Source organism: Schistocerca americana, chromosome 3, assembly GCF_021461395.2.
Source record: "Schistocerca americana isolate TAMUIC-IGC-003095 chromosome 3, iqSchAmer2.1, whole genome shotgun sequence".
In the NCBI taxonomy this organism is placed as follows: Eukaryota; Metazoa; Arthropoda; class Insecta; order Orthoptera; family Acrididae; genus Schistocerca; species Schistocerca americana.
In genome coordinates this window covers 557,578,515-557,606,445 of record NC_060121.1, presented here as the reverse complement: position 1 = coordinate 557,606,445, position 27,931 = coordinate 557,578,515, and the positions used below count along the sequence as shown (strand labels likewise).

At 39.6% G+C, this 27,931-nt stretch overlaps 1 protein-coding gene across 1 annotated transcript in view; it reads right to left on the bottom strand.

Annotated features, from left to right (window-relative positions):
• The window catches only part of LOC124606219 (low-density lipoprotein receptor-related protein 4), a 633,935-nt gene that overhangs the window by 178,205 nt on the left and 427,799 nt on the right, over positions 1-27,931 (bottom strand). The window contains exons 11-14 of the mRNA XM_047138193.1: positions 27,750-27,903; positions 21,222-21,431; positions 20,900-21,081; positions 8,184-8,347 (exon numbers count right to left, since the gene is read on the bottom strand). Of these exons, the coding sequence (XP_046994149.1) occupies positions 8,184-8,347; positions 20,900-21,081; positions 21,222-21,431; positions 27,750-27,903 (710 nt within the window). The remainder of the gene's footprint in view (positions 1-8,183; positions 8,348-20,899; positions 21,082-21,221; positions 21,432-27,749; positions 27,904-27,931) is intronic.

Sequence of the window (27,931 nt, the reverse complement as noted above, 5' to 3'; positions counted from 1 at the left end):
TGTATCTATATGCGACTCAGCATCTCTGCTATATGGTGAGTAGCAAATACCCTTTTTATAATACTGACACTACAACACAGTTGTTTTACCAGAAGCTTCATGTGTTGCAAAAACCACAATAATTAAAAGGACGACAAAAATTCATGACATCAAGAAACAAGAATGGAAAATTCTTAGAAAAATCAATGGCTATTTTCTCCATGATGAAACTTGGATCAAATGACTAACTAAAGAACTCTATAAAAAACACAGACATCATCATAGATAAATTTAGGAAAAGATGCTTATAGTTCTACTTACATCTACATACAACAAATAAAAATAGACTCACTAAGAAAATTTTTAACATCATTAACACAAGTAAATTAAAGACCAGTTGGATGAATGAAACACAAAAAGAAAATCTCAGAAGAAACTAAAGACAGAAAACAATTCAGAAAAAAGGAAATTAAACAACTCATTTTCTGCAAATTGACTGTTCCTATCTTTGATAAAACACAATAGATGATATTCGGTATTGTACAAGGCTTGACAACCCCATTAGAAATAAAGCATTAGGGTAAATCTATACATGAAACAGAATACAGTATACTCCCAATTATTCAGGGTTATGTGGCGGAGAAGATGCATGGATAATCAAAAAACATGAATAATCAAGAAACTTTCAAACATAAATTTGGGACATCTCCTGAACGGGTAGTGGAGACTAGTAGAGACAGCGCTGGTGGCTGACGTCTGCATGTGCTCAGGCGCAGTTCGGCATAATCATCTTCTGCTGCCGGTCTGGATTAGCATTCACTGGTGCCCATAGCAGCTGGAAACCCATGTTGGCAGTTATGTGAGTGACACATGTGCTTTTTATATTTTTTTAAATAAAAAATGCATGAATAAGCCTCAAATGAATTATTGGGAGTACACTGTATTATAAATTCTTAGGTGTTTATACTGATAAGATCCTGGAATGGAAGTCACATGTTACAGATCATCTTAAAAATCTGGGAGGATTAGGGACAATATCAGAGTTGGAGATGACTATGTTAAATACACTCCTGGAAATGGAAAAAGAACACATTGACACCGGTGTGTCAGACCCACCATACTTGCTCCGGACACTGCGAGAGGGCTGTACAAGCAATGATCACACGCACGGCACAGCGGACACACCAGGAACCGCGGTGTTGGCCGTCGAATGGCGCTAGCTGCGCAGCATTTGTGCACCGCCGCCGTCAGTGTCAGCCAGTTTGCCGTGGCATACGGAGCTCCATCGCAGTCTTTAACACTGGTACGATGCCGCGACAGCGTGGACGTGAACCGTATGTGCAGTTGACGGACTTTGAGCGAGGGCGTATAGTGGGCATGCGGGAGGCCGGGTGGACGTACCGCCGAATTGCTCAACACGTGGGGCGTGAGGTCTCCACAGTACATCGATGTTGTCGCCAGTGGTCGGCGGAAGGTGCACGTGCCCGTCGACCTGGGACCGGACGGCAGCGACGCACGGATGCACGCCAAGACCGTAGGATCCTACGCAGTGCCGTAGGGGACCGCACCGCCACTTCCCAGCAAATTAGGGACACTGTTGCTCCTGGGGTATCGGCGAGGACCATTCGCAACCGTCTCCATGAAGATGGGCTACGGTCCCGCACACCGTTAGGCCGTCTTCCGCTCACGCCCCAACATCGTGCAGCCCCCCTCCAGTGGTGTCGCGACAGGCGTGAATGGAGGGACGAATGGAGACGTGTCATCTTCAGTGATGAGAGTCGCTTCTGCCTTGGTGCCAATGATGGTCGTATGCGTGTTTGGCGCCGTGCAGGTGAGCGCCACAATCAGGACTGCATACGACCGAGGCACACAGGGCCAACACCCGGCATCATGGTGTGGGGAGCGATCTCCTACACTGGCCGTACACCACTGGTGATCATCGAGGGGACACTGAATAGTGCACGGTACATCCAAACCGTCATCGAACCCATCGTTCTACCATTCCTAGACCGGCAAGGGAACTTGCTGTTCCAACAGGACAATGCACGTCCACATGTATCCCGTGCCACCCAACGTGCTCTAGAAGGTGTAAGTCAACTACCCTGGCCAGCAAGATCTCCGGATCTGTCCCCCATTGAGCATGTTTGGGACTGGATGAAGCGTCGTCTCACGCAGTCTGCACGTCCAGCACGAACGCTGGTCCAACTGAGGCGCCAGGTGGAAATGGCATGGCAAGCTGTTCCACAGGACTACATCCATCATCTCTACGATCGTCTCCATGGGAGAATAGCAGCCTGCATTGCTGCGAAAGGTGGATATACACTGTACTAGTGCCGACATTGTGCATGCTCTGTTGCCTGTGTCTATGTGCCTGTAGTTCTGTCAGTGTGATCATGTGATGTATCTGACCCCAGGAATGTGTCAATAAAGTTTCCCCTTCCTGGGACAATGAATTCACGGTGTTCTTATTTCAATTTCCAGGAGTGTAGTTGACTTTCCTATTTTTCATTCACTAATGTCTTATGCTACCATATCCCAGGGCAACTTTGTCATTGAGACAGAAATTCTTGGCTGCACAGAAGCCTGTAATAAGAATAATATGTGGTGTTCACTCTTGACACTCTTGTAGACATCTCTCTAAACAGTTCGAGCACACTGACAACAGGTCTCAGAACATTTACTACCTTATGAAGTGTGCTATCAACAATCAACTACAATACTTTCTGAAAACAGAAGTTCTACAGCTGTAATGTATTGTTTATTTTACTTAGTTATACTTCACTCTCTGAAATTAGTTTCAGAGTTGCAGCCCAATTCTCAGATGCTAAATCTTTGTTTGTTTAACTTCAGGCTACAAATCAAATACCTGCAACTGAGGAGTGTGCAAGGCATTAATAGTTTAATGGCCACACATGCTGTTGTGACAGATTTCTGTTTCCTGTTTTATTCACATGACAAATAGTGGGAGGCTCGAGGGCCAATCTGATGATTATTAGTTGGGACACAGCGTGCCAATAATACTTCATGTCATATCCCAGCAAGCGGAATAATTTAAAGGTTTCTACCCTGTGAGCCTTCAATAGTACGGTTTCTAAGACAAGCCAAGTGGTTAGCTGATGGCATTAATAACATGATGCTGGGATTTATAGAGGGGCAGTTCCTCACTGTAATGTTCATGGCCTTTACATGTATCTAGTGTTATGACTGGTGTTTGTTTTAACATTAACCACATATAGATAATCCCATCTTAGCATCTTCTGTGTGAGATGGCAATGTAAGCACATATCATCTTTAGAACAGCATGACAAGGAGTTCTGGTATAACATAATGTAGTGTCACTTGATGTTTTGTATATTTGACACAGTGGGCTGCAGTGCGGTAGCTTTTAGTAACAGTGTATTCTCTCATCAAACATTCACATGGACTGATGTTTAAAAAAAAAAAAATTAAAATTGTAGGGCATCAGCTCCCATGGCAGATGCTAACTGGTACTGTTCCCCATGTTTTCTTAATCCATATCATGTGTTTACATTATCATTGCAATAGTAAAAGATTAAAATGTCATAACGGAATTTGTAAGAATGGATACAGTTTGTCCCTTTTACTTAGCAGTTAATGAGGGCTATGGTACACTATTTTGTGGCAGCGTGTTTGAATACATTACATTGTGACTATGTCATTTGCCGTGGATGATTTGCATCGATACGGGGCGGGAAACTAGTGACACCTGTTGACTTCCTGTAATCTTGTCTGTAGTACATGCATTCAGTGCAGTTTCATCTGTTGAATGTATCACACATATAATAAGATTATGCCATATCTGATATATGACTATGTGTCATGTGGATGTTACCCAAGTATGTCAGTGAAATTTTGCTTTCGTAAGCACTTTTAGTGTGGATGCGTTAAAATCAAAAAATACTTATTGCAGTATTAAGAACTGTGCATGTTATATAATGTTAATGTTATTTTCCTGACATGTTTCTTAATACTGCAATGTTCTGTAGGTCTTGTCTGAAAATGAACGGCTACTTTCAAAACTAGTCACCAGTAAGGCTACCTGCAACTAGGACAAATTTAAATAAAGGATTATCAAATCTAAGCTGCTGGTTGTTCCCCAACAAAATATTGGGATTACATAAATTATATAAAGCAAGTGGAGGCAGGGAAACACACATACAAAATGATTTAACTTTTATTAGCTTTCGGAGCCAGTGGGTCCTTCTTCTGGGAGAAGAGTTGAACAGGAAGGAAGAGGGTGAAGGAAAAGGACTGGAGAGGTTTAGGGAAAGGGGTACAGTTCAGAAAAGTCACCCAGAACCCCGGGTCAGGGGAAACTTAATGGATGGCATGAGAAGTCTTTCCTTCTCATCCTATCTGGTAAGTGTCCCATGACCCGGGTTCCGGATGACTTTTCTGAACTATACCCCTTTCCCTAAACCTCTCCAGTTCTTTTTCTTCACCCTCTTCCTTTCCCTTCAACTATTCTGCCAGAAGAAGAAGCCACTGGTTCCAAAAGATTGTAAAAGTTAAATGCTTTTGTGTGTGTCTTCCCCTGCCGCCACTAGGTGAGTAGATTTTTTTTATCTACCCATTTACATTATATTATAAATAACTGATTATTTTCATTGTTATAAATAAAAGGTCAACATGTTGCCATGTTTTTCACAGAGAAAGTGTAATATAATTGAGGCATTCTCTGGACTTAATTGCAATAATGGAAATCAGGATACAGAGCATCAAATATTTGACGTTGTGTTTTCATTCATTTCAATCCCTCATACATGGACAAAATTTCAGTCAAATAGAGACAACATGATGATGTTTTAGAATAAATGATGTGATAATGTACTTTGTATGGCTTACATACTGGTTTGAACTGGTAATACAGTACCACACTTAAGTTGTTCTTCTATCGATCACTGTATAACACGAACAAGAGAGCGACATTTTCCATATTTGACTATTAAACAGTCATTAAATATAAAAGCACGTACTTAGACTGTAAAGTAACAAAATATATTTTTATTCAACAAAAATAATTAGTTTTCAAAGCAACAGCACACTACAAAGGTGTTCCTGAAGGCATTATATATACAAATGAACATAAGACATAATAATCCTCCTTAAAAACCTAGTATTAACATAATCATCCACAATGTGAAAGAAATGCATTCAGTCAATTATATACATATGTAGGACACAACAGTGTCCTCAACAATTATCTGCAACAGTCTAGGCATGGTTACTACCGATCATTTGTCTATTTTGCATCCTGAGCAGTCATTGTCTATCGCAGAAACATAAGTGTCGACAGTATTCTTCAGAATTTCTGCATTGTCTTCTCTAAGGAACCTGAGTATTGCGAAGTGTGTTGAATCATATTATTTTTTTGTTCTTTTCTTTTCTTTTATATAAGCTATGTGTAAACTGAATGGGTTACAGGCACCAACAAAGGGAATTAATGAGTTGTTTTGTGGCAAGGATAATGTTTTGATGCATTGTTGGATGTCTGTATGAAACAAAATCAGCTCTTCAAGTTATTAATTCCTGTATCTTCACCCTTTTGTTTCAATAAGTGGTAGTGTACAGACGTATGCTTGGATCCATCATACCAGCATTATTAAAAATGCATATTTCAACCGTACATTAAAAGTGTTATAAAAAGTTATTAGGAAAGCAAAATTTATTTGCGCATTTACAACATCCACTCCTATCTGTTCATCATTTCACTAACCGCCGACATCCTGCAACAAGAGGTTCGAAGCAGACAAGAAGAATTTACTTGATATCTGGAGGAGCAATCGTGTATCGACATTGTCACAATCAAGACCAGACACAATGGAATAAATTTGAAGCAGAATGTAATGCAAATTATAAATATTGACCTTGAATGCGTTGACACTGAAGGACTGTTGACATTGGTATCAGTTAAATTTCACCCAGGACTGTGCACTGATTCATAAATTACCTTCAAATTTCTTTCAACTATTCTTTCCAATATATTTTTTTCAATTATTCAAGCAATTATTAATCAATTTGCATCCCCTCACCACATATCACTATTCAGAAAATATCTTTCTTCTTTGCATCCTAATCCCAGGACAAGATGTCTTCACCATCGCCATGTCCATCTTCTGCATTGGCAATGTGCATCCTCATTTCTTTATTTGGTAAGGACAGAATATTCCTGCATAACTAGACAAGATGTAAAATGTGTTTCCATTGTAATACAAAATGATGTATTTCTGTATTCCAAGTAGTGTCTTTCCTTTGGTTTTGTGATGTAGTATGGTGGTAAAGCTGATGCCTAGTCCTCAATAATGTCCACTCCTTTCACGACCTAAAAGGGTACTGGATTCTTTCTGCAGCTCTGAAGCACTGAAACATATTGGTGCACATTCTCAATGTTTTCAATATTTCTTAACTTTTTCCATACATGCTGAAGTTATGGCCACATCAATTGTATGAATGTCTCCGAACTGGAGATACATGTCGCATGGTTATGTTTGATTCTGAAATCCCGGCACAAAATCATACCATGTTCATATTTTTATTCTGCTCTCCACATGAATCCAATAGAAGTATAATAGTCTTAATATTGTTTGGTTCCTGGAGTTTCCTACTTATGAAGTCATATAAGAAGGAACAAACAGAATTTGAATATTTTTTGTCAAACCTTTGAGAAAACAATGAAATGTACTTGATTGGTCATTGTGACAGTGAACATTAAGTACATAGAACCACAGTAGCCTCTTACAGAATTGTACAGTAACACAGTAATGCTTAGTTTAGGTAGAGGCAGGTTCTGTGTGTAATCAAACTCGAGCACTACGGTATCTGTGTTGTCAAGTTTGTCTGACCTCAAATACTTGTTCTTGAGTGTATTGTACTTCACAATCTTTACTTTGCGTTCTTCAGATTCATCTTTACGAAGATAATTTGCATTAACACTCAATATAACTTCACACTCCTGGCAGATATTACAGGTATCAGTTATTTGTTTTCGAAATGAATATGGATTATTTTCCCTACAGAACTTACGATAAGTTTTATACTTTATCTGGAGAACCATATTCATTTCATGGAGAAAATGATCTATAAATGCTGTGAATAATTTAGCAACACTAAGATCAGGTTTGTCAAAATATTTCCTTTCAGACTTGCCTTGACAATAATGTAGTGGTTTGAAAGGAAACTGGTCCCAGAGAGAACAGACCATGCCCCAAATTTTCACTGCAGTTTTACACTGTCTGTTGCTGTGTTTCCCTCTTTTGTGCTCTACTGTAAGAGTAGTATCATTCAACACCTTTAAAACTGTTTTCAAACAATGCTCGGTAACTCGCAAGATATTTTGGAATAGGGATTTACAGACTACTGCCTTATTATTGTTGTATTTTAGATGGTATATATAGGTGGAGCTACAATTTCAGCCAGACCTAGGTGCATTAGATGTTCTAGATAGTGTTTTCCTTTCAATTAAACTTAACATCGATGTAGCTTGTGTGTTCTTATCAACTAAAACCCAAAATCATTCATGGATCTGTTATTGATCTGTTGGTAATATTTTTAGGTAGCATTCCTTTGGATAACATTTCTTAGTAACTGCAAATTTCTTACAACAGACTTTCTTACCAGTTTTCTGTGAAACATTACATTGTCCTGAATTTCTCTTCTTCTTCATGGCCTTTTTCTTCCACTTTCCTTCCTGAATTTTGTGTTTCCATACAATTAGGTGGTTCTCATGATCACACTCTGTACTGGATATACTACCACAATCACTTTCCATATTTTGTTTACAGTCACTATTTACTTCCTATGCATGTTGGCAAACGTAAATTCCATGGTACAGTTATCCCGTCTCTGACAAATATGTCTCAGCACAGTGCACACACACCACAGGTACGAGTGGCATGGAAGCTGCATACTGGCAGTGGCAGTCAGTGGAATGATTACTTGGAACAGCATGGTCAAATGTTTTTGGAGGGCATTCTGTCTGTCATAGAGTGCTGATAATTTGGGTGCACAAAGACAGGATTGTGCAGATGCAATTACTGTAGAAAATGGAAAAACAACTTAGTGTATATTAAGTTGTTTTTCCAGGGAACACCTCATTTCTAAAACGAACACATTCCTCATTATATTTTGAGGTCCCAGCTATGACCCATGCAACTAACTAACTATATCAGCAGAGTGTATCATACCTGCGAATATCCATTGGAAAGTGAAGTCCTGAGTGGAGTGTGCGAAGACCAGTTCCTGTGTGTTTATTGGCAGTTGAAATACTTTTAGTGTTCCAGTCAGTCCAGTACAGAGCATCTTCAAATAATGTAAGAGCAAATGGATGAGGTAAACCTTTAGTAAGAACCTGAAATGGTATGTAATTATTATTTTAGACTGCTAATATTTTGTTACATGCTATTTAGAATGTCATTTCCAACCACCCTCCATTTATTTCTCTTTCACAAAATTTACTATTATTAATATAGCCAACACAATATTCTTTCAAAATGTTATCCTCTTCAATATAATGGAAGGAAACATTCCACGTGGGAAAAATTATATATAAAAACAAAGATGAGGTGACTTACCGAACAAAAGCGCTGGCAGGTCGATAGACACACAAACATACACATAAAATTCAAGCTTTCGCAACAAACTGTTGCCTCATCAGGAAAGAGGGAAGGAGAGGGGAAGATGAAAGGAAGTGGGTTTTAAGGGAGAGGGTAAGGAGTCATTCCAATCCCGGGAGCGGAAAGACTTACCTTAGGGGGAAAAAAGGACAGGTATACACTCGCACACACGCACATATCCATCCACACATACAGACACAAGCAGACATATTTAAAGACAAAGAGTTTGGGCAGAGATGTCAGTCGAGCCAGAAGTGTGGAGGCAAAGAAGTTGTTGAAAGACAGGTGAGGTATGAGTGGCGGCAACTTGAAATTAGCGGAGATTGAGGCCTGGCGGATGACGAGAAGAGAGGATATACTGAAGGGCAAGTTCCCATCTCCGGAGTTTGGATAGGTTGGTGTTGGTGGGAAGTATCCAGATAACCTGGACGGTGTAACACTGTGCCAAGATGTGCTGGCTGTGCACCAAGGCATGTTTAGCCACAGGGTGATCCTCATTACCAACAAACACTGTCTGCCTGTGTCCATTCATGCGAATGGACAGTTTGTTGCTGGTCATTCCCACTTAGAATGCATCACAGTGTAGGCAGGTCAGTTGGTAAATCACGTGGGTGCTTTCACACGTGGCTCTGCCTCTGATCGTGTACACCTTCCGGGTTACAGGACTGGAGTAGGTGGTGGTGGGAGGGTGCAAGGGACAGGTTTTGCATCGGGGGCGGTTACAAGGATAGGAGCCAGAGGGTAGGGAAGGTGGTTTGGGGATTTCATAGGGATGAACTAACAGGTTACGAAGGTTAGGTGGACGGCGGAAAGACACTCTTGGCGGAGTGGGGAGGATTTCATGAAGGATGGATCTCATTTCAGGGCAGGATTTGAGGAAGTCGTATCCCTGCTGGAGAGCCACATTCAGAGTCTGGTCCAGTCCCGGAAAGTATCCTGTCACAAGTGGGGCACTTTTGTGGTTCTTCTGTGGGGGATTCTTGGTTTGAGGGGACGAGGAAGTGGCTCTGGTTATTTGCTTCTGTACCAGGTCGAGAGGGTAGTTGCGGGATGCGAAAGCTGTTTTCAGGTTGTTGGTGTAATGATTCAGGGATTCCGGACTGGAGCAGATTCGTTTGCCATGAAGACCTAGGCTGTAGGGAAGGGACCGTTTGATGTGGAATGGGTGGCAGCTGTCATAATGGAGGTACTGTTGCTTGTTGGTGGGTTTGATGTGGACGGACGTGTGAAGTTGGCCATTGGACAGGTGGAGGTCAACGTCAAGGAAAGTGGCATGGGATTTGGAGTAGGACCAGGTGAATCTGATGGAACCAAAGGAGTTGAGGTTGGAGAGGAAATTCTGGAGTTCTTCTTCACTGTGAATCCAGATCATGAAGATGTCATCAATAAATCTGTACCAAACTTTGGGTTGGCAGACTTGGGTAACCAAGAAGGCTTCCTCTAAGCGACCCACGAATAGGTTGGCGTACGAGGGGGCCATCCTGGTGCCCATGGCTGTTCCCTTTAATTGTTGGTATGTCTGGCCCTCAAAAGTGAAGAAGTTGTGGGTCAGGATGAAGCTGGCTAAGGTGATGAGGAAAGAGGTTTTAGGTAGGGTGGCAGGTGATTGGCGTGAAAGGAAATGCTCCATCGCAGCGAGGCCCTGGACGTGCAGAATATTTGTGTATAAGGACGTGGCATCAATGGTTACAAGGATGGTTTCCGGGGGTAACAGATTGGGTAAGGATTCCAGGCGTTCAAGGAAGTGGTTGGTGTCCTTGATGAAGGATGGGAGACTGCATGTAATGGGTTGAAGGTGTTTCACGCCGATCACCTGCCACCCTACCTAAAACCTCTTTCCTCATCACCTTAGCCAGCTTCATCCTGACCCACAACTTCTTCACTTTTGAGGGCCAGACATACCAACAATTAAAGGGAACAGAAATGGGCACCAGGATGGCCCCCTCGTACGCCAACCTATTCATGGGTCGCTTAGAGGAAGCCTTCTTGGTTACCCAAGTCTGCCAACCCAAAGTTTGGTACAGATTTATTGATGACATCTTCATGATCTGGACTCACAGTGAAGAAGAACTCCAGAATTTCCTCTCCAACCTCAACTCCTTTGGTTCCATCAGTTTCACCTGGTCCTACTCCAAATCCCATGCCACTTTCCTTGACGTTGACCTCCACCTGTCCAATGGCCAACTTCACACGTCCGTCCACATCAAACCCACCAACAAGCAACAGTACCTCCATTATGACAGCTGCCACCCATTCCACATCAAACGGTCCCTTCCCTACAGCCTAGGTCTTCGTAGCAAACGAATCTGCTCCAGTCCGGAATCCCTGAATCATTACACCAACAACCTGAAAACAGCTTTCGCATCCCGCAACTACCCTCCCGACCTGGTACAGAAGCAAATAACCAGAGCCACTTCCTCGTCCCCTCAAATCGAGAATCCCCCACAGAAGAACCACAAAAGTGCCCCACTTGTGACAGAATACTTTCCGGGACTGGACCAGACTCTGAATGTGGCTCTCCAGCAGGGATACGACTTCCTCAAATCCTGCCCTGAAATGAGATCTATCCTTCATGAAATCCTCCCCACTCCGCCAAGAGTGTCTTTCCGCCATCCACCTAACCTTCGTAACCTGTTAGTTCATCCCTATGAAATCCCCAAACCACCTTCCCTACCCTCTGGCTCCTATCCTTGTAACCGCCCCCGATGCAAAACCTGTCCCATGCACCCTCCCACCACCACCTACTCCAGTCCTGTAACCCGGAAGGTGTACACGATCAGAGGCAGAGCCACGTGTGAAAGCACCCACGTGATTTACCAACTGACCTGCCTACACTGTGATGCATTCTATGTGGGAATGACCAGTAACAAACTGTCCATTCGCATGAATGGACACAGGCAGACAGTGTTTGTTGGTAATGAGGATCACCCTGTGGCTAAACATGCCTTGGTGCACAGCCAGCACATCTTGGCACAGTGTTACACCGTCCGGGTTATCTGGATACTTCCCACCAACACCAACCTATCCAAACTCCGGAGATGGGAACTTGCCCTTCAGTATATCCTCTCTTCTCGTCATCCGCCAGGCCTCAATCTCCGCTAATTTCAAGTTGCCGCCACTCATACCTCACCTGTCTTTCAACAACTTCTTTGCCTCCACACTTCTGCCTCGACTGACATCTCTGCCCAAACTCTTTGTCTTTAAATATGTCTGCTTGTGTCTGTATGTGTGGATGGATATGTGCGTGTGTGTGAGTGTATACCTGTCCTTTTTTCCCCCTAAGGTAAGTCTTTCCGCTCCCGGGATTGGAATGACTCCTTACCCTCTCCGTTAAAACCCACTTCCTTTCGTCTTCCCCTCTCCTTCCCTCTTTCCTGATGAGGCAACAGTTTGTTGCGAAAGCTTGAATTTTGTGTGTATGTTTGTGTTTGTTTGTGTGTCTATCGACCTGCCAGCGCTTTTGTTCGGTAAGTCACCTCATCTTTGTTTTTATATATAATGTTATCCTCTTCAGCTGCACATGAAATTGTATGATGATTTTACCTACAATTAGCTCAGACTTAAGATCAATAATGGGATCATAACATTGTCCAACATTGTTTTTGCTCACTACCAATCTTAATCTCTCTTGTTACTGATTTATTTCAGAGTACCTTTTTATTTATATTTTTTGACAGGCTTTCATCATCTATGATAAAAATAAATTTGCTATCACTTGTATGAATTGATCATCTGCACATGTGTCTGTACTCAGCAGCTTTCTAAGTGCTTGGCCTTTAAAAAAAATGTATCTAGTCAATTACGTAGATACTGAGATACTGACTTTTATTCATTTATGTATTCATTTACCCCCCATGCAAGGACTTAGTCTGATAAATTTGATACTGATCTGAGCAGTATATTGAAAATGTTGACACAGAACTTATTTACATGATGGAAAGCTGAACATTGATTTACATTGTCACATAATAGAAAATAAACTTGCATAAGACTAAATCACTGTAGCTTGGGGTATTCCTTTCTCGTAATGTTTTTTCTCCAAATAAATACCATTGCCTTACCACTGCGTGTATCGTAAAACTCCAAAGCTGTTTTATTTACCCATGATGAAAGCCCAGTAGTTATAGATTCCTATTGAAAACTAAAGCAAATCATGTTTTGGACAGAATAAGCTTTTGTTTTACAATTAACGGAATGACTCTCAAATACATTAAAAAAACTCAATACATTTAGTAATTCAGTTTCTTACAGACGATTCCATCAGTAATTACATTGTATTGTGCATTTAACTATCTCACAAAATCATGGAGAATTCCTGTCAAATGAGTTTCTACTGTTATTGAAAAAGCTTTTTTTGGGTGCAATATTGGCCTTGATGATGTCAAGTACAGAACCCACAGTCACTGGTCAGCTTGTATCATAGCCTTTATTTACTCTAACATATTTCTGTTTGTGATTATAAATGAAAAGTAACATCTACAGAGAAAAAAGTAAATATGTTCATAATCCAGAATGAGATTTTCACTCTGCAGCGGAGTGTGCACTGATATGAAACTTCCTGGCAGATTAAAACTGTGTGCCTGACCGAGACTCGAACTCAGGACCTTTGCCTTTCGCGGGCAAGTGCTCTACCATCTGAGATACTGAAGCACGACTCACGCCCGGTACTCACAGCTTTACTTCTGCCAGTACCTCGTCTCCTACCTTCCAAACTTTACAGAAGCTCTCCTGCGAAACTTGCAGAACTAGCACTCCTGAAAGAAAGGATATTGTGGAGACACGGCTTAGCCACAGCCTGGGGGATGTTTCCAGAATGAGATTTTCACTCTGCAGCGGAGTGTGCACTGATATGAAACTTCCTGGCAGATTAAAACTGTGTGGCCGACCGAGACTCGAACTCGGGACCTTTGCCTTTCGTGGGCAAGTGCTCTACCATCTGAGCTACCGCAGGAGAGCTTCTGTAAAGTTTGGAAGGTAGGAGACGAGGTACTGGCAGAAGTAAAGCTGTGAGTACCAGGCGTGAGTCGTGCTTTGGTAGCTCAGATGGTAGAGCACTTGCCCGCGAAAGGCAAAGGTCCCGAGTTCGAGTCTCGGTCGGGCACACAGTTTTAATCTGCCAGGAAGTTTCATGTTCATAATCAATGACATAAATACATAAGCTTGTATCAGTCACTCGAGACTGACATAAAAGTGCACCAAAACACCTTGGGAGAGTTGTCTGCAATGTTTCAAAGAGAGCTGAAAAGTATAATACAGACAGCAGTAGAATTTATGGAACTTACAATCAAACTTTTGGCAATTATTTATACATTCTCACATTAGAAATCACTTCAATAATTTACTATTGCACTCTTAACCATTTTTGTCATGTTTCTTTAATGTACAACATTCAAACTGTTATAACTCACTCAGTCCTTAACTATGGACTGAATCTGACACCGTGATTAACAATGTACCACTTCTGACAAACTCTTTCTGACACCTCCCCTCTTTCGAAATACTCTCCTCCACAACTGTGTATTTCGAAGGATACCATGCATGACAAAAGGTAAGCAAGGAAAAATTTTGTGGACAAAGCTCTGGAATGTTTTGAACTGCCCTGTTATAGAACACTAGTGTGACCCATTGCTGAGTATTGCTCGAGTGTTTAGGGTCCCCTTCAGATCAGATTAAAGGAACACATCGACACAGTTCAGAGGTGGGCTGCTAGATTTGTTACCAGTAGATTCAGTTGCCACATGAGTATTACAGAGATGCTTCATGAACTCAAATGGGAATTCCTGGAAGGAAGATGACGTTTTTTTCACAAAATGCTATTGAGAAAATTTAGAGAACTGGTATTGGAAGTTTATTTCAGAACAGTTTTACAGCCATCAACATATATTTTGCATAAGAACCATGAAGGTAAGAGAAATTATGTCTCATACATAGGTGCATAGACAGTTGTCTTACCCTTACACAATATGTGTGTATCAGGAAAGGAAATGACTAGTCATGGTACAAGGTACCCTCTCCCAAGCACCTACTGTATCTTGTGGCGTATGTATGTAGATGTAGAAAACTTCCAAAATGTTTTTGTAAGCACTTTAATCATTGAAGCTCAGGAGGATAGGCCTTCCAGTTCTACACGCACACTTAAAAGCACAATAAATTGTTACTGTGTCACCAAATTATTCTCTTTGTTGCAACTTTCCCTCAAAAACACAAACTGGATCTAAGTTCTTAGGTATATTTTTGATTTTCAATTCTCTATACAACTGTATTTCACATTCCACGTGTATGAGATGTCAGTCACATTTATGGGACAGGATGCAGGCCAGTAGTACATTATCACTTACCACTCCCAATCCTGTTTCCTCTTCCAGAAGCAGTCTTGGTACACTTCTTGCTGGATCATGTGAAGCGCCATTTGCAAATTTTCTTTATCTCATCTACTGTTGCCGATATTCATCCATTCAATAGAGTTTCCAACTTTGGAAATAAAAAAAAAAAGTCTGCAGAGGCCAGGTCTGGAGAGTGTGGAGGCAGCACAGTGATTTCATTTTTTTGTGCAATGGTCACTCATCAAAAGGGCTGAATGCGTGCATGCATTATCATGATGCAAGAACCATGAACTGTTTTGCCACATTTCAGGCCGCTCTCACATTTTCTTGCTGGTGTTGCAAAAGTACTCAATAGACCATTGATTAACAGTTTGTTCCTTTGGCATGAACTCATGATGAACTAATCCTTCAGAGTCAAAGAAAACTATCAGCATGGCTTTGACGTCTGACCTGATGGCTTTTTTTGGTTTTGGAAAAGCTTTACTGTCGCACTGTGAAGATTGAACCTTGTTCTGAACATCATAACCATAGACCCACATCTCATCACCAATTACGAATCTCTTAAGGAACATCTCATTCTCATTTGTGCAACCCTAAAGCTCTCTGCAGACTGTGAGGCGAAGGTCTTTCTGGTCTTGACTCATGAGCCTTGGGACGAACTTGGTGGCAACATGATGCAATTCAAGATACTGGGTCAGGATTTCATGAAATGATCCAACTGAAATGTTATATTCTTCCTCAATCCTCTAAGACAGGTAGTCTTCAACTGGCACACATCATTTCACTGATGCACATGAAATGAGTGTCATCAGTAGATGTTGAAGAGCATTGTGAATGAGTGCCATCTTTAACTTCCACCCAGTCATTTTTAAACTGTGTGACTCATTTGTAACACCAAGTATGGCTTAAGCACACATCGCCATAGGATTCCTGCATTATTTGGTATGTCTTGGCAAAGGTTTTCTTGAGTTTCACTCAAAATTTAATGCAGACGTGTTGCTCCTCCAACTCTGTTATCTCAAAATTTGCAAACTGTGCGACACAACATTCTACTCAGTAGATGACTGAACAATAACTAACAGACTGCAATTTTCACTTCAACACACCACTGGTGCAAACCTATGAATGTTCCAGAATTTTTGAACAGATCTCATACATGGTCTTCTTTACAGATGAACCACACTTTCCTAAAATTCTCCCAATAAACTCAAGTCAACTATTCACCTTCCCTACCACTGCTCTTATGTGGCTGTTTCATTTCATACTGCTTTGCAATGTTATGTCTCGATATTTAATTGATGTGACTGGAGGAAGAGGATGTAGATAAAGATGAAATGGGAGATACGATACTGTGTGAAGAGTTTGACAGAGCACTGAAAGACCTGAGTTGAAACAAGGCCCCGGGAGTAGACAACATTCCATTAGAACTACTGACAGCTTTGGAAGAGCCAGTCCTGACAAAACTCTACCACCTGGTGAGCAAGATGTATGAGACAGGTGAAATACCCTCAGACTTCAAGAAGAATATAATAATTCCAATCCAAAGAAAGCAGGTGTTGACATATGTGAAAATTACCAAACTATCAGTTTAATAAGTCACAGCTGCAAAATACTAATGTGAATTCTTTACAGACGAATGGAAAAACTAGTAGAAGCCGACCTCGGGGAAGATCAGTTTGGATTCCGTAGAAATGTTGGAACACGTGAGGCAATACTGACCTTACGACTTATCTTAGAAGAAAGATTAAGGAAAGGCAAACCTACATTTCTAGCATTTGTAGACTTAAAGCAAGTTTTTGACAATGTTGACTGGAATACTCTCTTTCAAATTCTGAAGGTGGCAGGGGTAAAATACAGGGAGTGAAAGGCTATTTACAATTTGTACAAAAACCAGATGGCAGTTATAAGAGTGAGGGGCATGAAAGGCAAGCAGTGGTTGGGAAGGGAGTGAGACAGGGTTGTAGCCTATCCCCGATGTTATTCAATCTGTATATTGAGCAAGCAGTAAAGGAAACAAAAGAAAAATTCGGAGTAGGTATTAAAATCCATGAAGAAATAAAAACTTTGAGGTTTGCCAATGACATTGTAATTCTGTCAGAGACAGCAAAGGACTTGGAAGAGCAGTTGAACGGAATGGACAGTGTCTTGAAAGGAGGATATAAGATGAACATCAACAAAAGCAAAACGAGGATAATGGAATGTTGTCAAATTAAGTCGGGTGATGCTGAGGGAATTAGATTAGGAAATGAGACACTTAAAGTAGTAAAGGAGTTTTGCTATTTGGGGAGCAAAATAACTGATGATGGTCAAAGTAGAGAGGATATAAAATGTAGACTGGCAATGGCAAGGAAAGCGTTTCTGAAGAAGAGAAGTTTGTTAACATCGAGTATTGATTTAAGTGTCAGGAAGTTGTTTCTGAAAGTATTTGTATGGAGTGTAGCCTTGTATAGAAGTGAAACATGGATGAAGAGAATAGAGGCTTTTGAAATGTGGTGCTACAGAAGAATGCTGAAGATTAGATGGGTAGAGGTATTGAATAGAATTGGGGAGAAGAGTTGTTTGTGGCACAACTTGACAAGAAGAAGGGACCAGGTGGTAGGACATGTTCTGAGGCATCAAGGGATCACAAATTTAGCATTGGATGGCAGCATGGAGGGTAAAAATCGTAGAGGGAGACCAAGATATGAATACACTAAGCAGATTCAGAAGGATGTAGGTTGCAGTAAGTACTGAGAGATGAAGAAGCTTGCACAGGATAGAGTACCATGGAGAGCTGCATCAAACCAGTCTCAGGACTGAAGACCACAATAACAACTACAGGATGACTTTAGTCCAAAAAGGAGTGCATAATGGTGCTACAAAATTTTTTATCAGCTAGCCAATGATATAAAATGGCTGAGGGATGCAAAATCGAATTTCAAAACAAACTGAAAATGTTTCTCCTTGACAACATGTCCTACTCCACAGAAAAATTTCAATTTATGTAATATGTAAAATGTGGTCAGTATGTAGCTTTACTTAACACTACTAGTTCCACATCATTCTGATTAACTGTACAGATGATCCACAGAACATGAAACTAACTTACCAGACTCTCCATCACACGACTCACCTGGCATCTAAAGAATGGGTGGCAAGTCTTCATCCCTCACTTTCCCCAATCCTACTCCAAGAACACCCCAAGGAATTATAATACTCATCCTATAAATTAAATTTATGAAGTCTCGATAATCATATTTTCAGTCTGATCACTTTCACCACCATTGAGTGATGACTGTGAGCAATTTACACTATCTGTACATCATTCAGCAGGTTAACAAAACACGAATCAAGTGCTGCACACAATGCCACTTCCCTCCATGGGACTGCCACACCAACACAATACTGTTTCTCTTTATCCCTGTGGTTTCATTGTTTTCCCCATGGCCAGGCTGTTATCAAGGTGTCTGGGCTACAAAGCCTGCTCTCTCACATGGGATTGCTATTTGCTTCACATGAATTTTGCTCAGGTGTCACATCTGAGAGATCACTGTGCTTATACATTTCTACTTGTTTATGTATTCTTCAAACTAATAACAAAAAAATGAAAATTCAGTTTCAAGCATAAACACAAAATATGAAATTAAGGCACATGATAGACTAACATACAGTGCAGTTAACAAACATAAATGGTAGATGAAGGGCCTTAACACAAGTAAGTAAGAAAGAAAGTTGATCTTTGGATGTGATTGGAATAGTGTTCTTCTCACTCTCCTGTTCCTCCTGTTATGAATTAAAAATAGTGCCACAAATATTGTATGGACTGGAAATTGAGCTTCACCAGGTAGCTACTCAAACTTGGAAAAAAAATCCCTGACAATTCTGGGTATGGGAAGCAAGATGGTGTTGTAAAAAGTTCTTGATAAATTAACGATGAGCGGGAGGGAGGGGAGCAGGAGTGAGCATCATACAGTAATGAGTTGTCTTTCCTCTCAGCTGAGTTACACTAACCACAAGCAGTAGTTTGACTGCAGTTTATAAACTTCGATAATGTATACTGAGTAATATTCATGTAATTCACACACTTTCAAATTTTAAAATTTGTTTTGCTAACCTCACCCATAAATCATCAATCTACAATCATTCTGTTTGTGTGGAGTTTGCAGAATGTAAGCACCAAATTCTGAATTTCATCCACTTTCCTAATCTCACCAGTACAACATCAACCTACAGTCATTCAATATGTGTACAAGCTACAGAAAGTGAGATCTACACACTGGATTTATAAAACTCAATAAAATCAAATTCCAGTGCTATATTAAAAATACAGAATTCCCTGAGATTTAATGATATTCCTTGAGATTTTCCCAATTTTTCCAGATATGCTGTCATTGCCTGAGAATTACAGGTTTCCAAAAGAATCACCGCCCTGATGTCACTGAAGATGGATTCATTAAATATCTCTGAAGCATGTTGTGCACAAGCACATATATAAGAAGGCCAATTTAGTGAAAAGTGATCGATTGACTACATAGACATGCTTCAACCATCTCGTAAAGAATGAGTGGTGCAACGTAATAAACTCATCCAAATAAATAGAGACTCCCATTCCAAGATCTCCAACTACCTTAAATGTTGTGTTTCTCATGAAATAGCTTTGGGGAGACATGGTGGAAGTGAATCCAGGAATTCTTATGAGTCTAATAGACTACACTGCTAAAATCTACATCAAAGGAGCAATATTAAGAAAAAGAAAATACAAAGTTAACTACACCAATGTAAGCTGAAAGCTAACAGAGAAAAATATTTTGCAAGATGTTAAATTAATGGAATTTGTGTTTACTGGTGCACAAAATTTCAATGACACAGTAGTAATGAATGGTTGCATCAGTAGTGTGTGAAATAAAATAATGGGAGTGCACCCTAACATAAAGTTCATCCATTTGTTCATTATTAAATAAATTTGGTTAATGTTAGTACTTTACACAAAACAGAAATGCCCTAATAGATTTTTTTTATCAAGTAGTGGTTCTTAAAAAAAATTTCACACACAGATGCAATAATTTTTGAGTGTATGTGACCCTAGTTTACTGACTGTAAAGCAAATACACTGCTGAGTGGTAGGGTCTACTTGTGATCCACGACATAACCAACTAACATTACAGGCTTGAAAGCTTGGCTGAGAAAATCGAAAACTAAAGAGCCACTGAGATGACAATAAAACAAAATAAAATGACCACAGATAACAAATACAGTTTTGAAAGGAAACTAGGGGTTACATCTTCTTCATAATGCCAACAATAACAAACGAAAGTACTTGAATAGAAGCAAGTAGTTCTTATGTGTGTCTGCCCACAGGAAAGTGTGCCCATGTGTGTGTGTGTGTGTGTGTGTGTGTGTGTGTGTGTGTGTGAGAGAGAGAGAGAGAGAGAGAGAGAGAGAGAGAGAGAGAGAGAGAGAGAGAGAGAGAGAGAGAGAGAGAGAGGAGGAGCAGGAGGAGGAGGAGAAATATTAGCGCTTAACAATCCAGTGATGATGAGGTCATGACAATGGAAAACATACTGTATTGGGGAAGGTCGGGTAAGAAAATCAGTCATGCTTTTTCAAATAAACCATCCTGGCATAGGCCTTAACCAAGTTAGGAAAGCAACAGAAAATTTATGTATTTTGATGGTTGGATGGGAATTCGACCCACCATCCTTCCAAATGCGAGTCCAGTACCTTATCACCGTGCCACATTGTTTGGTAGTAGAGTAAGAAATCAAACAATCAAATACATAAATGTCAAGTCTCTACCCCTGCTGTTATTTAATCATCTATTGACAAAAAACAGCTGACAAAAAAAAGATGACTAATTCTACATCACAATAATTAATTACATGCTATATCTTGCTGACTAAATTATATACTACAACTAAATATGTGATATTAGGTTTGCCCAAGATTTTTTTATTAAACTGTAGAGTGATAAATCAAAAACAGCACCTTTTTTCTTTCAGAGCCATCAAATTTTGAAGTCTCTATTACATGATGCTTGGCATCTGCCCAGTAAATTCTGCGCATGGCATAGTCAATGCAAAGTCCGTTTGGCCAAAACAGGGACTCACTTATGACAGCTCGTCTACTGCTTCCATCCATCTCAGCACGTTCAATTTTTGGGTTTGGACCTGTAAATTCAAGAGACTTTCATGAAATATTATGAAAGTATAAATAGATTGTGATGGAAGTTAAGTGTATCAGTGTGCACAAATACTGTTAAAGCAGATGCAACTGAGTAATAACAGTATAAAATATTATTTATTTGTACCCCAGTCTGTCCAAAAAATGAAAGCCTCTCCTGGATGCACAGCAATAGCTCGTGGTCGGTCTAAGTCATTTGATGCAATGATTGCACGATGAATTCCATCAAGTGTTGCTACTTCCACACGCCTTGTTTCAGAATCTGTCCAGAATAAAAGATTATGCACCCAGTCCACTGCAAGTCCACCAGGGCTCTCAAGACCCCATCGAATGACATCTAGAACACAGGAAATAATTTTAGGAATCACATTTAATTTCTAGATAAGAAATTAAAGCTGGTAACTTGTCAAACAAAAAACAAGAAATGAGTGGACTTCAGTGACTATTGGCTCATATATTCTAAAGTTTTGTTTGTACTGTAAAAATTATACATAATGAAAGTTCTTACTATCTTGATAGAAGCTCAACTAAACTACATGAATACTGTTGTACTCCAATAACTGGGGAACCTGATTCACAAGGATTTTAATGTGCATATATAGTGATTCAATTACAATTATACAAATGCAATACACATGTGAAAGTCTGATAGGCTTATTGGATATAATAAGAAAAAAGATTGTCTGATGGATCAGGACTCAAACCCAGATTTACTGCCTTTTGAAGGCAGTGTGCCACCAATGAGAGATTATCTGCATTTTGTGGCATGCACTCAGGAGAAGGAATAAGCCCAGAGTTGAATGCCTAGAAACCAATTACGAGGTTTATAAGAGCAATCCTCCTTTCCATCATATAAATTTTCTTTTGCAATTCAGAATCATAAATGGTAAAAATCACTGTCTTATGTGTAGTATACAGAATATTATCAGTGATTCAGTACAGAAAATTATATTTGCTTTAATTCTTTACTCATGCATGCAACAGTTATTTGCATTTGTATTTCTAAAGGTGGATGAGTGTGGGATTCCTATGAGAGAGGTATGTTGTATATTTATTGAACCTCAGTATCTGGATATCAATGTGTTACAAAGTGCATAAATCAGGTCAAACACCAATTGTCTCTCCAAAGAGTTATCAGGTGCATTTGCTCTGGTGTTTTGGCAGATATTTGCAATTTCACTTTTACAATCTGTAGCTGGAGACAGCCCAAACAAATACTGCTTATCACGCCTTTCATTTGATGCCCAGTATTGACAGAAAGTGTTGGATTGTTCCCCATTACAAACAAAATTATTTTTAAAGCAGAATTTTACGTGTTTATTTGATTGATTGGTCTCAAATTAGTCCACTCCAATATTTGTTATCAACATGCATTTATGGGAACAGTAAAACATGAAGAATAACCAGTACTCCAGCATCAATAGCATCATACTGAACTGTGCTGACTGCTACTGCCATGGAGCAGTACAGCCCAGTTGTTGCTAGAGTTTTACTGTCCCTGTTAACACGTACCGATATAATGAATACCACACCAGACTAATCTGAGATGGCTCTGTCAAGTGGACACATAAAACACCATTTTAAAAATTATTTAGTTTTTAATGGGAAACAAACCAATGCTTTCCGTTGAAATTGGGCATCGCATGAAAGATATGATGAACAATGTTTGTTTGGGCTGACTCCAGCTACAGACCGCAAAACAAGACTGCAAATATTTGCCAAAACACCACTGAAAATACACCTGACAATTCTTAGGAGAGACACACTGTTGCTAAAATCAACATATGCATCCACACAAAAACAATCACATTTTGTTTATTGATTCTTTTGGTTGAGAAAGTAATTAAGTTGTGTATTCTAGTTAAAAGATCATCAACGTTTTAGCTTGAGTGACAAAGGATACCTTTGATTCCCTTCATCCTTACTACAGGTGAGTTATTCTCATTCCAATGTCAAGAGAGTAACCTGGTGCTCCTTTGTAACCTTTCTAACTTATGCTTCTTTACACCTTGAGGAAGGAACTAATACTTCCAAAAGCTAGAATTAATACTTTCACTTCTATACTTGTCTATAGGCAGTACTAGAAATTTACCTGCTGGAGGTAAATAATGACCACCCATTCTATCTCTCTGTTATTTTACAGGTTTCTCAACCGAATTTTCCTTTTGGTGCAATTAAAGGACAATTACTATTATAATATTAGAGTATTTTGAAAATAATAGTCATTTTAAAATCCTTCTTATTGAGTTTAGTAGAATTTTTCCAGAATGAACCCCCACCCCTCATACTCAAATACACACACACACACACACACACACACACACACACACACACAAAAGTAAACATTTAAATCTGTGTATTCCATCATCTTTTGGGCATGCATCCAGGACAATATTATTTTTCCTTCCAACATTTCAGGAGATAATCATCTTCAAGGCAAACTAGTGATAGAATTAAAAGTAGTTGACAATATTGTGGAGTAATCATTGTTTGTGCCTCAGGGATAAGACAGATGGCAAAGAGAGTACCCATCATAAATAAAACTTCATGCATCTAAGAACAGAATGTAATAAGCACCGCATCAACAAATCCACAGTGTCTATGAATTGTGTGGCTACTTATTAAAATGGATGGAATATGTTGGAATGCCAGGCAACAAACACACAGAACAAAAATTGCTCTGAGAATACAGACATGAAAAAATGGTTCTCATGAACCTGGAAACTCTCATCTTGGTTATGCAGGTTGTCCTCTAATTGTATTTCCACAGCTTCCTTGACCACTGAATCCCAATAGGATGAGGCTGTGGCCAATATCTTGAATCTCCCATAACCCATGGAATGACCTGTGTAAATACATCTTCAACCACTGTAGATCTGCTGAACTGCAGAAGGTGGTTGTGTTGCTGCTGCTAAATGCACCATTCTTGTACACTGCGTGTTGTTTGTCCTATGTAACTTTTACCACACTGACAAAAGGATTTCATAAATACCCATCTTTTTTGAAAGTAGATTATCTATCCCAGATCCCAGAAGAGCTGCAGTCTTGGCTGATAGAATGAAGACCAAATCACTATTCTAGCAGTTTTGGAAGAAATATTTCCCATATGTGGTAGAAAGTCTGTAGACCTTACACCTCTTTCTTGATGCTCTTCCTTTGGTTGGTCTGGTGTTTTCGCTTGCAGAGCACTCTTAATTTCATGTTCTGTATATTCATTTTTACTGAATACCTCTTCCAAGTACCAGTTCATTTGACAGCCTGTCAGACGCAACATGGGTCCAATGTATTAAAGTTTTAAATACGCTCAGTTTGCAAAATACGGTGGCAGCTACACACCTGCAAGTATAAACTGAAAAATAGTGACACATCTGCCTTCTACAGCCCAACAAATCTGCAGAGGTTGAACACTGTATTTCCACTGCCCACTCCAGGATTACAGGATTAATGAGTCTGACAACATTCCATGGAGGTTCAGTGGTCAAGAAAGCTGCGGGAGTACAATTATCAGAAATTTTGCTTGATAAAGATGAGGGTTTCCAGCTTGAAAAATCACAGAAATGATTCATTTTATGTCTGCGCTCTCAAAGGAATTATTGTTCTGAGACACCAGTGCCTGGCATTTCAACACATGCCATCCATTCTAATAATCAATAACATAATTTGTAAGCAATGTGGATTTTCTGATTTGGTGCTTGTTATGTTTTATTTATTACATATACTAAGCTTCATCTTTGACTGATGCTCTTGTTGCTGAGTATCTCATTTCTGATGCACATGCATTTACTCCACAGTGTTGTGCCAAGTAGTTTTAATTCTTTCATTAACTCATCTTGAAGATAGCTGTACACTTATCAGCCAAAATGTCAGAAAAAAATCCTGTTCCAAATTCTCTCCCAGCAGAGGATGGGATATTCTATCCACCAGGAATATTTCAGAAAACTGCCACCTCCGTGGTTGTAGGTATCTGAAGATAAGTGGTAGCCTGCTACTATTTGTTTCCACTGTTATTTTTCAACTTTAGTATCTGTACTATACATGAATCCTAGAGTGGCAAATGTGAGATGACTACTGGGAGTTGCTGAATCAATAGAAGCTGAATGATATTGAACGTACTCACTGATTTCTGGTTCTTACCAACACTGTGTTATCTACATCTACAAAATCAGAAATGACACTTGGAGCTAACATTTGCTGCAAAAACTTGGCCTGGCAAAGTCAACATAAATTAGTTACTAAAATGCAACCACATTCAATATTGTTCACTACAGCTGGTAGTGAATGGAAACAAGTGAATACTGGTTGGCAGACATCTGCACCTTGTGACTTCTATTAATTCAGCAACTCCAATTAGCCACCTCATCGAAAATCAATTTACAGCATGTATACAATGGTGTAAGTATTTCTCTTGTTCCTTTTTTCAGAAAAATCCCAGAAATTTAGCTAATGTTCATTCAGTTTACATTGGGATCTCACGTAATTTCCATTAATTAATTAGTTCAGTCTGTAGTCAGACAGTCAATCAGTACATTTATGGAATTTGGCATTCAGTTTTGATTAATATTCAGTGAGTGAAATTTGAGACTGCATAATAAACTAAAACTAACTATAAGATTCTACAGATTTTGATGAGAAAAGTTATATTAATTTGTCTTTTATTGCAACGAAAAATACATTTACCTTGTGCCTTAGCAAAAGAAACCTATTACAGTAAAACATTGTTTTATGTTCCCACATTTTACATTTTCCCACTTTTACATCCATTTTTTTCAGTCCCAATAAAAGACGTATTTTCTCAATAAAATACTTTCCGTCATTAACAATTCCATGTTACAACATTTCCCACACTTTAAGGTTTCTTTGACATTATCACAACCTTTAACACTGATTTTCATAAAGATTTTTGCAAAAAGTGCATTATATTCCTAATCAAATTTAGCCTAGGAACAAAACAAAAATCACAGACTATATGCAAAGTTATTGATAATGTAACATAGCATTAGTGTGGAAGCAAGATTTTCATTGTCAGCGGGTTGGATCATGGCCGCCTACATTATAGGTTCGCAGTGTTTGGAAGGGTGAGGAAGTATACTGAGTCACTGCCTCAATAATAATCACAATCTGACAATAGTGACTCTACTAGCAGCCTGCCATCTGCTCATCCTGTTCTCTGTTTACGAAGACTGTCAACTTTAGTATTTTAACCAACATTGTGTTACAATTTTTATTTTTCATAATTTTATAATGATTGTTAATATAAGTCTCACATTAGAACATTAGTATCTTTTTAATGTGGTTTTATGAAAGAGTAGAGCTAATTTCTATTAGAAAGAAACAGAAGCAATTAATTATTTCAGTTTTTTTTAAATGGGCAAAATTTAAATTGTTTTAATTTCATATTACGAACAATGTTAAGACAATAACAGTAATTGTAATTCATTGCTTTTTGCTTGTTGTGTTTCATATGCTTTCCTCCATGTTACTTTTTTGTTTGGTCAGTCTGCTGAAAAGTGCAAAAAGGGATTTTTGCTGTATGTCACAAAAATCTGCTTAGAAAAGCTTAGTAACTGTTTTAACAAGAGGATGTTGGCAGTCCAAATCAGAAGGAATTTGGAACTGATGGTTGTAGTAGAGGCACAGTCCCTATCTACATAGTGGACAGGGTCAGGATAACAAGAGGAGAGAAGGGATCAAGGGAGGTTTCATTTGGCTTGAAATCCTCTTGGCTATACGGGTGGTTCTCTGCATTCTGGCAGGTTTAATATTTCCTGTCTTCCTCCCTCCCTGTCACCTCTACACCTCCCTCATATGTGCAAAATAGCCCCTGCCTTTCCTCTCCTCAGGAAGGCATACAGAGAGTCTTTTTTCCCTCACTCCAATTGCTAATGGCTTAGGAAAGTAAATGACTGTTAGTGGTACAAGGTACCCTCTGCCATGCACTATATGGTGGCTTGTGGAGTATGTATGTCAAAGTAGTTGTAGAAGCAGCCTATGTTACTCTGTTCCCTGTAGTAACAACACACACATATAAAAGTTAAGTTTCATATACAATCAAGTACAATGCCAGGCCAAATCCAATACAATGCAGGGAGCCCTAGAGCAAAGTCCAGATAACACAAGAAAACACTTTAACAGAAAGATGCTGAGCACACTCCGCTCTGGGATTATATCAGTGAGATTGTTTGATTGTTTATCAGTCTCTCTTGGTGGTGCTGTCCATTGGCTGCACATGCTGACACAGAGCTACCTTCAATATTTGAGCATGCCACTGCCTGGCAGCTGGATTTGTGCTGCCGGACACCCATGTAGGCAAGTTGAATTGTGACAGTCTGCACTGGCACCTTGCATCCTGTTGTGGTAACTGATGCCAAGGTGCCAGTACAGAACAAATGGTAACACAGTGTTACCACATCCTTCTTTCCCCTATAGGCAATTCCTTAACACTCCCCCTCTCCCACATTTCTCTTCCTTCACATCCAAAAGATCATTACTTACACTGATTGTATCATGCCACTAGAAACTTTCACTATCAGAATAAGGATGTAAAAGTAATACAGATATACATTAAAATAATAACATAAAGAATGATGTGTGTTATCCCACACTCTAGCTATTACATACTGTACCTTCCTACATTGCTTCCTATTGTGAAACTCACCTACTGGTCCTGTACCATTCAGACTTGCATGTCGAATGACATCCATTGACACATCAGACCAAAAAATAAGTCCTTTATGGTAGTGATAGTCAACAGCAATTGCATTGTGTAGGCCTTTCAACACTGCTGTGAACTTAGCATTGTTGAGACTAACCTGTAAGAAGAAATATATTTTTAATGAT